The sequence below is a fragment of the Pholcus phalangioides genome, unplaced genomic scaffold, assembly GCF_987345545.1.
Source record: "Pholcus phalangioides strain wild (caught in Gottingen) unplaced genomic scaffold, Ppha-v1.0 ptg000007l_1, whole genome shotgun sequence".
NCBI classification, from domain to species: domain Eukaryota; kingdom Metazoa; phylum Arthropoda; class Arachnida; order Araneae; family Pholcidae; genus Pholcus; species Pholcus phalangioides.
Window position 1 is genome coordinate 12175627 of NW_028301600.1, and position 14955 is coordinate 12190581.

Below are 14955 nucleotides of genomic sequence, written 5' to 3' on the forward strand. Positions count from 1 at the left end.
ATTATAATGATTGATCTTAGCTACTCTTCTGGTATCAACATCATTGCAGAATTTCTTGACCATGTTCAAAGCCTGATTTACTGGAACAGTTCATGATCATCCGTTATGACACTGTTTCCCAAATTATGCTTAGCATTCTATTATGCTATAGAGGAAATATACACTTTCATTAACGTATTACAATCTGAACTTTCCGATACTTTCCATACTTTGATGACGACAAAAAGATTCAGATTTTGAATGTTAGCCTTGATTTATAGGTTGAAAAGTATAATCGGTATTAAGTGGTACACAGTCTCGATGCATTCCACTCAAAATGGGCATTAACTTATCAAAAAAAAATAGAAGAAAAAAACAAAATTTCAAAATTTTCAATTTTTTATCAGTCTTTGAAATTTTGTTGGTTAGCTCTTAGCGGTTCAAAGGTTTGTTCGGCACTTTGTTGGTACAGTTCGTACTTTATATCGCCTCCCCCGCAATTAGAACGGCCCTCGAATGTTTATGAATTTGTGATTTTTGAATAGCTTGCGAGGTCTGCCAATAAGCCGAATTCACAGGGGACTTGCCTGTTATCGCGAAGCGCCGTTGTAAGAATGAAAGACCGTTGTTTCCTGATGCGATCCTATGTCGAGTTCGCCCGAATATGGGACCAAAAAGGGTAATATTTTGATCGAGGAAGAAAGGTCTGCTTCTTGTATAATTTTTCTAAACTAAATTTCCTCATATAAAGATCATGATTTTCAAAAATGATTCTGGCTTTGGCCTGCCAATTCGCGAAGTGGCCGGAGCTCTCTGGCGAAAGTTCGATTTGCTGATGTAAAACGGTGCGGTAGGCACCAAATCCACTTTATGCATCGCCAACGTGTGACCATGTCTATATATAGTAGCTGTATTGGATTAGCTCCATGTGACGAGAGAAAAAATAAATAAATTTGGGAGAAAAAAGAGAGACTATAAAAATAATAATATATAGACATATAGTTTTTTTTCTACCAAATTTTGGGAAAACAATGATAACCGCATCATAACTGCGGTTTGATGGGTTGCCATAGCTGATGTGGACATAATTAATTATTACGAAAAAGTACGCCAACTTGGCGATGACTCCGAATCATGTCTCTTGTTATCGGTGGGCAAGAACCTTCGGCCACTTCACGAACTAACTGGCCAAAGCCGGGTCAATATTTAACGAAACTGCCGATTTCGGGCTTTGGCAGTAACATATGCAAACATGAGAAACTAATATATGAATTTCTATTAGATGGATATACTGTGGATCATGTGAGTTATCTGTGGGACTCTGACAGTGATGCCGTCAGCTTGAACGAAGGTCTGGTATTGTCTCAGTACGACCTCATTGATTTTCCTATCAAGAATGGGACTATTTTAGCTAAAACAGGTTACATTTTCATTGATGTGTTCTTTCATGGAGACTTATTACTTACAGATTATTATGTACTTTTCATTATTTAGAACTTTAAAAATAATAATTTTAACCATATCTTTATAGGTCGAGCTTTTCTATTTTTTGTTTTTGGTTTCTTTGTCATTTCTTTTCTATTTCTTAATCCTGGGTTACTTTATTCAAGTATTATGGACATTTTTTTTCCATATTGCTCATTGAAACCAATAAAGAAGCATAGCATATCCATCCACAGATGGAGGCACCACCAACACCATGGATGGTGTCGAAGACTTCTACTCGTGATTACCTAGCCTAACCAGCAAAGTAAAAAGACAGAAATATCGTTGCTGTCTGTCAGGAATGTCATCTCGTTACCATTTCAAATATTTTTGAATTTAATATTAAAGCTTTCGATGTTATGTTTGTGATCATTCACTTTACGTTTTACTTGGCTGGAATTTTTATTCTCACTCTACAATTCACTATAATCTAATATTTATTGATCTAGCTATGAGAGAACAACAAATTTTGAATAAGTTTCTGCGTCCAAGACAAAATTGGCATGCTGAACACAAATTTTTTTTACCATAAAAAAGTTGTATTGGCTACGGTTGTCTCTGAAATTGAACATTTAACATATATATATATAATAACACAATACAATACATTGAAGCACACGTAAGTATATGGAGAACAAAATATATAAATGGTACAGAAAAATAACACATATATGTGTTATTTTATAAAAATTGTATTCATAAAAAAACACATATATAAATGTACCGATAAAACAACACAAATATAACGGCGTAAAAAATTACTAAATAGTGTGAAATTTCATTTTATACTGTATGGCGATTGAAATGCTATTGAATTAACTTCATTGTAATAACCATAACGGGACCTTGATGTCTCCATGGTGGTTTTCATCAACCAAATGTATTGTTATCATTAACCTAATATATACCAATAAATTAAATTGGATTGAGATAAAATATATATATATTAACTTCGCCAATATGCAGAAGCACAACATTAATATACAGTTTGATTCTGTTCCGGCCCTATGAATTTGCCGATAATTCCGTAGCTGATGCATGTAACTGCTAAGCATTAGGACACACTAATCTCTCTCGGCTTTGTGGAGTGGGACGGGCAAATAATTTGAGATAGCATAAACAGGTGGCAGCACATACGGTATTATGTTCAAGTACACAGTCGCCAAGAGAGATTCTCAGACCTCAGAAGCCTAGATTTCTTTTATGAGGGATTTTTTGAAAAACACTGTATATACACATTGAATATTGAAGGACCAGAGACACCTTGCTTCATATCTCAGGGAGGTATTGAAGCGTTCTTGAAAGATGGGTGTATACCCGAGTACACAAGCAAACCTCACACTCACATTGCAAAATTTGAAGAATAAAATTCCTGCTTCGATCAGAACAATCATCAAAGGAACACTGCAACACATGACTAAGAATATGAAACATCGAGTTCCCGCGTATTTTCAAGAAAACGGGGGATTAGAATCCCGCGTTTTCCTTCATAGCACAAACTGTAAGAGGGGATATAAGACACCTTAACAACCATTTTTTGAGTTTTAGAGAATGCTCAACAGTACTTTCACTAAAGAAAAATATCATATTTTCCAATGGATTCGCTGCGATATTTGCTATCAACTAAGCTGTGTTCCAAAATGATAGAGCCACCTGTATTTTTCGGTTTTTCTTAAATATGAGTTTTTCCCGATAAGAGCTGTCATATAACAATATAACATACCTACCTAGCTTGTATTAAATCTTTTTCAAAAATGTTTTTGTTAAAATTTCAAAGGATAAAAAAAATATTGAATTTTCTCTCTTAAAGTGTGTCCCAAAACGATAGAGTCACCTAGGTCAGAAGTCTTCAACCTTTTTCTTGTCTCGAGCACTTCCTATACCCAATCTCAAGAAAAGAGCACCCTTACGACGACAAGTTTGACATGCGAATGCATGAAATCAGAATGATTTCAATCCTTGAATGCAATTTGTAAATGGTGTTCAATTGGAAAGATGATAAAGTGCTCGCGAGCGCGAAATCGGACACCGTCATCGAGCACTCTGGCTGCTTCATAGATCACCGTGGTGCTCGCGAGTAACGGGTTGAAGATGCCTGACCTATAGGTTAATCGCGCCAGCATGCAAACTTCGCCGCGTTTGCACAGTGTGACTTCGCTACTTGACTAGAGGGAGAGAAAAAACGGTTTTATTGTATCGGCAACTCTTTTGTCTCGAATTTGATTTTTTGCTTTTTTTTTCATAACGGGGGTAGAGGGAAATCTTTAACAGCTTGAGAACGAAACAAAACTGATAAATCGAATTAGAATAAGCTGTCATTTCGAGAGAATGCAAAGTCAATTTGCCAATCCCGAGCAGTATTTTCTAATTATTTGAAGTTAAAGGGACTGTATGGCACCAAAAAGACTAAAGATCATCCTCCTGCGTTGACGGAACGAAGAAAAAGTGTGTGATTCTACGCAAAGTAAGTAACTCTTCCATAAGTTCGAGGAGAATAGCATCTTTTTCCCTGACGTGAATATATCTAAATCTACTGTTCATCTTTTATTCTTCGGCATTGTAAATACATCTGGCCATCACAAAATGCTTACTCGTCCGAAACTTAGTCAGCATCATAAACAGGAAAGACTTCATTGGGCGAAATACCATATGTCATGGAGTTCCTAGTGGCATAACGTCATTTAGAATGATGAAAAAGTTTAATTTAGACGGTCCAGATGGCTGAAAATATTATTGGCATGATATCAGAAAGGAAGAACTAAGCTACCTTAAGCGTCAACAACGAGGCGGTGGTGTAACCATCTGGGATGCGTTCAATGCGAGTGGAAAATTGCAGTTAGCTGTTATATCTGAACGTCTGAATGTTCAGACATATCAGGAACTGTTGAGAGAGAGAATCAGTATCTGATTCCATTATTTTAATCTCAAAATGGCTCCACAGCTCAATTTTAACAGGACAATGCACCTCCTTACAATGCGAATTCGACCTGGGTATGGTTCCATGCAAATGGGATTCCAGTGATGGACTGGCCCACATGTTCTCCAGACCTCAATCCGATGGAAAACTCGTGTGCTACAGTGGCACGTAAAGTGTACGAGCAAGGCAAGCACTGAGTTACTTCAGTGTTTCAGAGCTTGAACGGGCGATCCTCAAAGTGTGGCAAGATATTCCACTACAGTATTGCCAAAAAATTGTTGAATCGATGCCAAGGCGAGTGTTTGATATTATAAAGAACAATGGAAAATTTATTGAACGTTGAAAATATAATTGACACGAGTTTTTTTGAGTGGCTTTATCATTTTGGGATAGGTTTTGATTTCACTATTCGATCTAATTTTTTTTCTGTCATAAGAAATGTAGATATATGTCACATTATTATTATAGTTTTAATCTTGTGCAGTAAAAGATTTCTATGACATGAATGTCGCTCTCCACTTGTCAATACAAGATATACAGCACCAATTCAATATAGGCCTGAAGGACATTTGCTCCTCACTTGGGGTCACGTTCTTGGAGCTTCCCGCATTTACCGATAGGTGGCTTCGTTCGGATGGGATCCATCTAAATAAGAGAGGGGTCTGGGAGGTTTACGATAGTCTTAGGTCAGGTTTTTTACTCCCAGACCACGTAGTCGGGAATGCGGGTTAGTTAATGATAATCACAACAGTACTGACGGGGAATTACCCACCTCTGACTTGGATGGCTTCTCGATTGACAACAAACCACCGGGCAAATTAAAATGTGTGTTAATAAATGCCAGGAGCTTGGGTAACAAGAAAGATTTTTTAGAAACTATGATAGTTGTGGAGGACTTGGATCTTATAGCCATTACAGAATCTTGGGCAAGCGATGGGGATGAATCTTTCTTACACATCTCCGGATACGATACTTTTTTGAGAAATAGATCTGATAGGAAAGGGGGTGGAGTGTTGATATACGTGAAATCATGTTTGAAGGCTAGAGAGTGTAACGTGCAGAGAAGTGATATTGAAACCATATGGGTTGAACTTGAGAACAAAAGACGTCATAAGCTTATTGTTGGAGTTTGTTACAATCCACCGAATAGGGATCAAAATTATATCGCCAAAATGCATGATGAAATTTCCTACATGTGTAAGCGAAAGAGGGTTCTCATACTAGGGGATTTCAATTACCCGGGTATTGATTGGGAGAACCTTTCATCTGGAAATCAGTATGAAAGAGACTTTCTTAAGTTGGTGCTCGAAAATTTTTTGTATCAGCATGTATCAGAAGCCACTAGGGGTACTGCTATTTTGGATTTAGTTCTTACTAGTTCTGAGGATCTAGTTGAACATGTTTCGGTGGGGGAAGAGTTTTCTTCCAGTGATCATCGTATCGTCAGATTTCTCTGTAACTTTTCCTCGGGTAAGGTTGATAACAAAAGACTGGTTCCTTGTTTTCGGAGAACTGACTTTGATGTTTTGCGAAGAAGGTTAGCGGAAGTTTTCAAAGACCGGTTGGAATCAGTAGGGGTGGTAAGTCAATGGGAAGAATTTAGTACGAAGCTGTCCTCTGTTTTGCACGACGTCATACCCTTTGTTCGAAAAAAGCGTGTTTGTACATCACACCCTCTATGGTTCACGGATAGCGTGCGGAACCTTTATCTTGAAAAGAAAAGAGCATTCAGAGAGTATAAAAGTGGACGAGGTGACCTATCATTGTTTACTGATAAAAGAAGACTGTTGAAGAAAGCGATAAGGGATAGTAAAAAGCAAGTTGAATCTAGGTTGGCAGATAACATTGGCTCTGACCCAAAATCATTTTTTCGATACGTCAATAATGGATGTAAGGGGACAGTTGGCCCCCTCTCGATAGGAGGCTCAAAAGTAGAGAGCAATGTAGGCATGTGTAGTGCTTTCAATGACTTTTTCGCGTCGGTTTTTAATGGAGATAATGATATTCGATATACGGGTGTTGCATGGGGTAATAAAACGCTCAACGATATTCAAGTGGAAGACGTGGAGGTCCTAAATCTTCTAAGAAATGTATGTGCAAGCAAAGCACCAGGACCAGATGATATCTATCCCAGGGTTCTCAGGGAAGGTGCTAATGAATTGTTGGGGCCAGTCGCACAGATATACAGGAGTAGTGTTGCTGAGGGTATCGTCCCGAGAGATTGGAAACTGGCTAACGTTGTTCCGATATTTAAGAAGGGTAGTAGAGAAGTGGTGTCTAATTATCGTCCAGTGAGTTTGACGAGCTCCCTCTCGAAAATTTTGGAAATTATCATCAAAAGGCAGTTTGTGAAGTGGATAGACGAGAATAATGTATTGTCGGATAATCAGCATGGGTTCAGGAAGGGGAAGTCATGTGTAACTAACCTCCTTTGCTTCTATGATTACGTGACTAAGGCTTTGGGTAAGAGCAAAAATGTCGACGTTGTTTACCTTGATTTCCAGAAGGCATTCGATCGGGTCCAACATGGCAAACTCATGAAGCGTTTACACGAGATTGGAATAGGGGGCAACTTGCTGAATTGGATAGAATCGTGGTTAAGAGATAGGTCGCAACGAGTTATGGTGAACGGGGAATTCTCTGGTTGGACAGACGTCACAAGTGGAGTTCCTCAGGGAAGTGTCCTTGGCCCCATACTTTTTTCACTTTTTATCGATAAACTCGATCAGGGTATCGATGGAATTACTAGCAAATTCGCAGATGATGTGAAGCTAATGGGGGTAATCGGGAATGAAAGCGATAGGGAGTTGCTCCAGACCAACTTAAACAAGATTGCAGCATGGGCAAATGAATGGAGCATGACGTTTAGCGTAGATAAGTGCATGGTCGCTCATTTTGGTTCGAACAACCCACGGTTCTCTTACGAGTTGAATGGTGTCACTATCCCGGATGCAACTAGAGTCACCGATTTGGGAATTCTCATTGACGAGCGACTTAAGTTTTCTGAACATTGTTCAGCGGTTGTCAAAAAATCGAATAGAATGCTTGGTCTCATTTTCAAAAAGGTCTCTTCGCGTTCTCCTAAAGTCATTCTTCCTCTTTTTCGAGGCTTAGTTCGTCCTGGACTGGAGTATGCTGTAAGGTTTTGGAGACCATACCTACAGAGGGACATAGACTTGGTTGAAGGGGTGCAGAGAAGAGCTACGCGTGTCCTTATTGGCACACAGGGCTTGAGTTATGAAGAAAGACTTCATTTTTTGAATATGTTTACATTGTATGAACGCAGGTGTCGAGGAGATATGATCGAAGTGTTCAAAATTTTCAATGGGATGGATAGGATGGACCATGAACTTTTAGTACACCGCCAATCGACTGCTTTTACAAGGGGACACCAGTATCGATTGGTGAGGGACAATGCAAGGTTATGGTGTCGCAGGGAATTTTTCTCCAATAGGGTTGTTAATAAATGGAATAGCTTACCCCCGGAGGTAGTAAATTGTAACACAATTGACACGTTTAAAAAGAAATACGATAAACATGTTGGGGTAAATCGAGAAGCTATCCATTCTTAGAATAAGACAACCATAAGTATTCTTTATGGGCATTGTATAATATTTTTTCATGTGTATATAGTGTTTGTAATTTGTGTTAATTGCATTTTTAATTGGGTTGCTGTATTTTTGAAACATATGACAACCATATTTTTATGGGCATCTTTTTATCAGCCACCTCGTTGGGCATTTTGCCTGTTGTGGCGTTGTATTTGTATTTGTATTTGTATTTGTATAGAAGACTGGATGTTGTGAAGATATTTATTATTTGAGATGTTAAATTTTTAAGGGACCCGGGTTCGACTCCCGGTAGAGGCAGAGGTGAGTTTTTTCCTTCCTTAAAAATTTAACATCTCAAATAATAAATATCTTCACAACATCCAGTCTTCTGTATATCTTGTAAAAGATTTCTAGTTAAAAAAAGAATTTTCACTTCGAAAAAATAAATTATATTATTCACAGAATATTGCATGTGGCTTTTTATCATTTTGGGACACACCTTATTCGAGGGTGAATATTCACCTTCGGATTGGATTGGAGTTTGTTTTTATTGGCGCAAGGACCATCAAGGTTATGCTGCGCCAAACAGTGATTAAGCGGTATAATGACTTATGATAGAATTTGCGTTTCCCATGTTGCACCATGAAAAGGCCTACCACACTAAATGCCCTGCATCCTCGAATGTTATATTTTTTTTAATAATAACATCATCCTCAAGTATTCCCAAGGGATTAGTGTGATCCTTCCAGAGAATTTGTTAGTGTTAGTAGACATCCATGCCCGAACCAAGACCTGCGCAGTCAGAAGCTAGTTCCCTAACCCCTAGAATGCCAGGCGGATTTGCACTTATTGCAACACAAATACATCAGAAAATATATTTACTTTTGGTGAAGTACTGTTGTACACTCTCTAAAAATTCCTTTGCTATTGCGATTCAAGAGCACATTCTATGACCAAAAATACTTGTTTAAGAGTCTTATATCACCTTTTAAAGTTTTCACTATGAATTTAGTATCACCCTGTAGTAATATTACTGCCGATAAATAATAACAATAATTCTCATTATTTTCCCATTACAGGAAAATTTTCCGTCTTAAAAATTAATTTCAATCTGCGAAGACATATGGGCTACTTCTTGATTCAAGTTTATGTGCCGTGCATTCTGATCGTTGTCCTGTCATGGGTTTCATTCTGGATTAACAGGGAAGCTACAGCTGATCGAGTGGGTTTAGGTAAGAAATATGTTTGAATTATTATTTATTTAAATATGGAGAATAAAGTAAGTTCTTCTAAATTTATTACAACAACCATCAAACTCAACTCGTAAAATTGTTGATTTCGTTCTATTATGAAGCAATTTAATTCCTCATTTAGATCATCTTTCTCTGATAATGAATGCTGTGAAATAATTCATATAGAATGATAAAACCTGAGCTGTTGTAGCGAAATAACAAGACTACATTCACTTCTCATTATCTCATAAATTCGCAAATAATCTTGGATATCCTAGAGATGTGTAACTGCATTTCTCGTTTTATTTTTCTTGAATATAGTAGATTTATTTTCTTATTTTACTTAAATTATCTGAATTTCACAAAAAAATTCAAAATTTACATTTTCTTGCTTAACCTCATTAGCAAAATCTCATCTTCTATGCAAATCATTAGAGAACTGCAGTCATTTTTCGTCGTTATCTTTAATAAAAAAAAAACGAACTTTCAAAGAATTACTTGAATGCGCATACTTAATGGGAAAGTATTTTGAAATGAATGTATAAAATTTCAAACTTTTATAAACTATGTTCTAAAGGACAGACAGATTTGCTACTTTTACGGACACAGAAAGTTTACTCGCTCGTCCATTAATGCGGTACAGCAAAAGAAATGTGCAGAATTCAACAAAAATTTCAATTACTTCTGGGCCCTTGCAAAATTAGCGGTTTTTCAAAGTTTATATAAGTAATTATGACGGTATAAAAATACCAAAATGTCGGCAGATATTTTGAGAACAGAAATAAAATAAGTAGGCTCAAAATTTGAAAAAAAAAGGCGTACTCATATTACAGGTAATATATATCATTTTCTCTCTCTACCCATTATATTTATTGTGAAAGTATTAAAGTCAGTAAAAGAATTTGAAACATTCTAACATTATACATTGTAAGTTGTAATTTTATAAAGACGTTGAAAAATATTGTTTTTGGACAGAAGAATAAGAGACTTATCATGAAACCTTGTGCAAAATTCTATGAACTTGTTTTTCAGGCATAACAACAGTACTAACTCTGTCAACTTTTGGTCTGGACACAAAAACAGACTTGCCCAAGGTTTCATATCCTACAGCTCTTGACTGGTTTGTGATCATGTGTTTCACTTTTGTAATCGCTACCCTTCTTGAATTCGCCGGTGTACATTATTTCACAAAAGTTGGCAGTGGAGAATTTCCTTGCATAGAATCGGAAGTGGAAAATGATATTGAAGAGATTGCTGGAACAGCTAGAGTAGGTTCATCAACGGTAAGTTTTCAACCATGCACGGGAACAGTATTCTCGAAATACAGGTAACAGTCCTAAATTATCACGAATCAAACGAAAAAAAATGATTTTTTTTCAAGATTACTAAAAAAATTTAATAAAAATTCAATATAATACGGGTTGAGTCAAAATGATTTCCGATGTTCAAATATTAACTAATTGTATATTAAGCAAACATTCAAATTGTTTTCAATTGTTATAAAATTATTTAATCCTTTATACAGAGTGTCATGTAAGTGCGAATGTGACGTTTATCTCATGAATCGTTTGTCGTAGAGATACGATTCCAATTTAAAAAATGCTCAAAATGTGTTGAAAAACAACCAATAGGCCTCTTGGTTACATTCGCTCAGATGTAACCGATACGCTTATTGGTTATATTTTTCAAGTTTTATAAAATAAATTTTATCAAACTTTTATAATGCAATCCCGGCATCAGAGGAATTTCAAAAGAGGTAAATGTATGATTTAAAAAGACCTCACTACCTATGGAACAATTTTTTCGCCTTTTGTCTCAAATGAAATGGACAATTAATTATTTCTATGAAGTTGTGCATGAAACAAAATCTTGTGCCGTATACGTGAAAATTTGAGCGAATTCATACAAATACAAATGCAAAACACACGACGGTCACAAGACGCAAAACTCCAAATGAGTGGCTGAAAAATATCCCCATAAAAATATGGATGTCAAATATAACCAAAATTGATCCAAGTTATTCAACAAGACAGCTCTCGAGTTCATAGAAGCAATATCAACAATGATTGACTTTTCAAAAAATGGAGTTACCAGACTGGTCAGCGTGTTCGCTAACCAAAACCCAATTGACAATGTATCCTCGAACAACTTCGGTTTTGTTGCAGAAATGAAGCGTCATAGGAGATGCAGGAATAAATTTGGAAGGGACCACCACTGGGAGTAGGATAAATATTATTTCTACTCTTATTTATCAAAATGATAGGGTGCCAGTTAATTATTAATTTCAGTGAACCAATTTCAGGTTTTAACTCGATCGTTTACATAGCAATTATGCATAATGGTTGGCCAACTAACTAACTTGTTTACAGTGTTAACCTCCCAACTTTCAATGGAACATTGTGTAAGCGAAAAAGAGTACTGCTAATGTGAATGTTTGAATTGTAAAACAACTTTGATCTAATTTTATCAAATGGATTTAAAATTTTAACTGTTTGTGGCCTCACAAATAAACTTTAGATACTCAGAATCGATAAGTACGTTTCTTCATTTTCTGGCTTAAAATGATATTTCCAAGAAATAATGACGACGAGAATCGACGTCTTCAGATATTAGGTATTCAATAAATTCCTATATTGTCAGGCATTACTGTTTTTCTTTATTTGTAGATTACAAATATTGAAATGCCAGATTGACAGAAAATATTCGTAGATTTATATCATATCTAACATGGTCAGTATAACTCGAGACGTTATAATTAACTTCTATGTTTTCTTTATTGATCATTAATAAGTACTTATATCTATGTATCAATATTGATACCTAGTCGTTTGCGTAACGGCGTTTACACACTTCTCGTGCTAATTTGAAGTGTTTAAATCTTAAAGAAACTCATACACGCTTATCACATGGAAAACCTTTCGGTTGCAGCTGTTTAAAAGAGTATAAACACGCCATTTGGATGTACCGTAATTGTTTCAGATTTAATCCTCAGGGCAGCGTAGCAATAATCCTCTTCTGACAAGCATTCATTCTGGAATATGAACTAGAAGGAAATTCCAGAGAAATGCGTTCCTAAATCTCATATGATACCTTACGTTTCAATTATCGGCATTGTCATTGCTTATTCAGCGAATAAACATTCAACCAATTAACGTAAATTTCTTCTATAAAAATATTGCTGTCATTTGAACAGTCTCAACACTCGGGAATGAACTTTTTACGAGTAATATATGGAGATGATGTGTCTGTTTCAATGGTTCTAAAACATATAATAACACTGACTTTTCTTACAATTACTTTTGTCTCCTTCTTGTGTGATTTTTATTAATTTCTTGATGATGAATGTTTGTTTACATGTAACTTCTTTAATTCTGAGTGATTTATGAACAATCCAGGTTGGTTGTATTCTTATCATAAAGAATGCATCAGGTATTACTTGCTATATTTTCATCTGTGACAAAACTGATTGATTCAGTTTCATATGAACTCAACTGGAACCAAATAAATACTCAAAGAACAAATACCTATTATATTAATGAAAATTTCTTCCTATACCAAAGGTAATATGGGATGGTATTCTCTTTATTATATAAAAAATGAGAAAACTCACATCGACGGGTGGCTATTAATATACATGGTAAGTGTTGTTAATTGGACTTTGTAATCTCAAATAATACGCCTGAAACCCTCTCGGGATCCAGGTTAGTTGAAAATTATTTTCCTTTTTATATTACGAAAAATATATAATTATTTTGTCATTTTTGAACATGATATGACCGTATTTCTTTCAAGCGTGGAACATCTATATTCGACTTTTGTTTGCAAAAAAATATTTAATATTAATTACCGAATCAAAATTTCTCTCTATATTTTTGTATCTATTTTTTCTCATTAATTCCGAGATTCTAAACACTCTACAGGTAATTTCACTAACAGTTGAAGTTAGTCAAAAATCCTATTTTGAATTTTATATGAATTTCACTTTATTCCTCAACAAGAATTACCTTATACTAAATGCATTTTTTATATTCTCCCTGACTTGAATAAGCATGATCTTCAAGCAAATTTGATGCAGGTTTCCATTCTTTGTCGACACATATGCTACAACTGAGCCGTTCAGACGAATTCTCTGAATTCATCATTTCATCCCTCATAAGGTGATTCAAGTATTGCGTCAGCATCGGGGAGGGGGTTTCGGATTTGCTGAATTTCGATAAAAGTGGGGGGGAGAGGGTTTGAATGATTATTACGTCACCAACCACTCAAAACCGGAAATTCAATGTAAAAATACCGTGTGTTCCGTCTCTAATCTTCTGAAAAGTGATCCCCATGTATACATAGCGAAGTTCATTGCAGCAGTATCACGCGAAGGTGGTCAGACTCACTATGTACTATGTATATTCTGGAACGGTAATCCCAATTAAAAGCGTGAAAGGGATTGATCTTTGGAGAGGACACAAAGGCTTTAGAGAAGGAGGGGGGGGGTACAAAAAATTTCTCGAAGATACATTCTAAGTTATTAGCCTTCAAATAGCATTGAAATAACCAGAAATCGATAATGACAACATATAAAGATTTTTTTTTCCATATATTTTAATTTTTTACAAAATACTTGTTGCACCCAAAACAAATTTTTGATCAACTCATTTTGGGGGAAGAACACGGGCTCCTCATGCACCCCCCCCCCCACATACGCCTCTGATCCCAATATGTGGTAGTAGGCGGGAAACAGAGCTTACACTTAATTTTGCTAACAAGGGGCAGGGGTCGGAAATGGCTAAAAATCTGATTGTGTAATACTTGAATCGTTCCCACACACACACACATGTACTCTTTTAAAACATCACAATTTTTCTTACGATGAAATATTTTATTTCCAGCCTTGCGCTTCTCAAGAGCACTTTCCGAGCCCGTTGGTCCGATCAACAAAAGCGAGGCGCTCATCTGGAAGGTTCCCTAACTGCCATGACTTGCGCATTTGTTGTGTTCAGTTCTGGAATTGCATATTGGCCAGTGACCAATACAAAGCAGCGATGCGACGAAGAGTGGCCGGAAGAAAAGAGAATGCTGTCAACAGTGTCAGTAAGATCGATGAAATCTCTAGGATACTCTTCCCTTGCTGCTTCGTCGCGTTGAACTTGTTCTATTGGTTCCTCTATGGAAGCAAACATCAGTCATCGACGTGGGAGAATACGTGATCATATACTTCCATCAACGAAATCTAACATTTCTGGATTTATCATTGTTGAAAAATCTGTTCCAATCCAAAGGCATAGCATCAATTTACATGTAGATATCGGATCATAACTAAACGATTACGAAACTTTTCCTCTTGTGAGCACCTTTATAAGTGGCGTGGTTCAAGTTGTAGATAACCGTCATGATCAGAAAATCAAGTGATCATACCTTACCCACACATAGTCAAATTTTGTGATTCTGAAAAAATGTATCGCCGTTCTTATTTTACGAAAATGATTTATCCCATTCATCCACGTACGTTTCTTTATCATATAATTTCCTATATTTTCCGATGAGAACAATCCGATCATAGGTTTGAAATCACATTACAAAACATCGTCTTTGTAATATTTCTCGATAAAAGCATGATTAAATGTTCTTTTGTTTCACTAATATGCAAAAGTTGTTTTAAAACATACCTAGACTGGAATGTAAAGTGATATATTTACCGCAGATGTAATACGTGTGAACAACATAAAAAAAGACACGGCGAAATAAAAGGCATACCTAAACTACCAAAAAAGGCAAAAACTCAGAAATCATAACAAAATTA

The 14955-nt window shown here is 36.1% G+C and overlaps 1 protein-coding gene across 1 annotated transcript in view; it reads left to right on the forward strand.

Moving 5' to 3' along the window:
• LOC149084922 (gamma-aminobutyric acid receptor alpha-like) overlaps positions 1-14786 on the forward strand; it is a 56925-nt gene extending 42139 nt beyond the window's left edge. The window contains exons 6-9 of the mRNA XM_089232661.1: positions 1262-1399; positions 9012-9164; positions 10197-10447; positions 14045-14786. Coding sequence (XP_089088787.1) covers positions 1262-1399; positions 9012-9164; positions 10197-10447; positions 14045-14362 — 860 coding nt within the window. The 3' untranslated portion in view covers positions 14363-14786. The remainder of the gene's footprint in view (positions 1-1261; positions 1400-9011; positions 9165-10196; positions 10448-14044) is intronic.
• Positions 14787-14955: the final 169 nt, after the last annotated feature.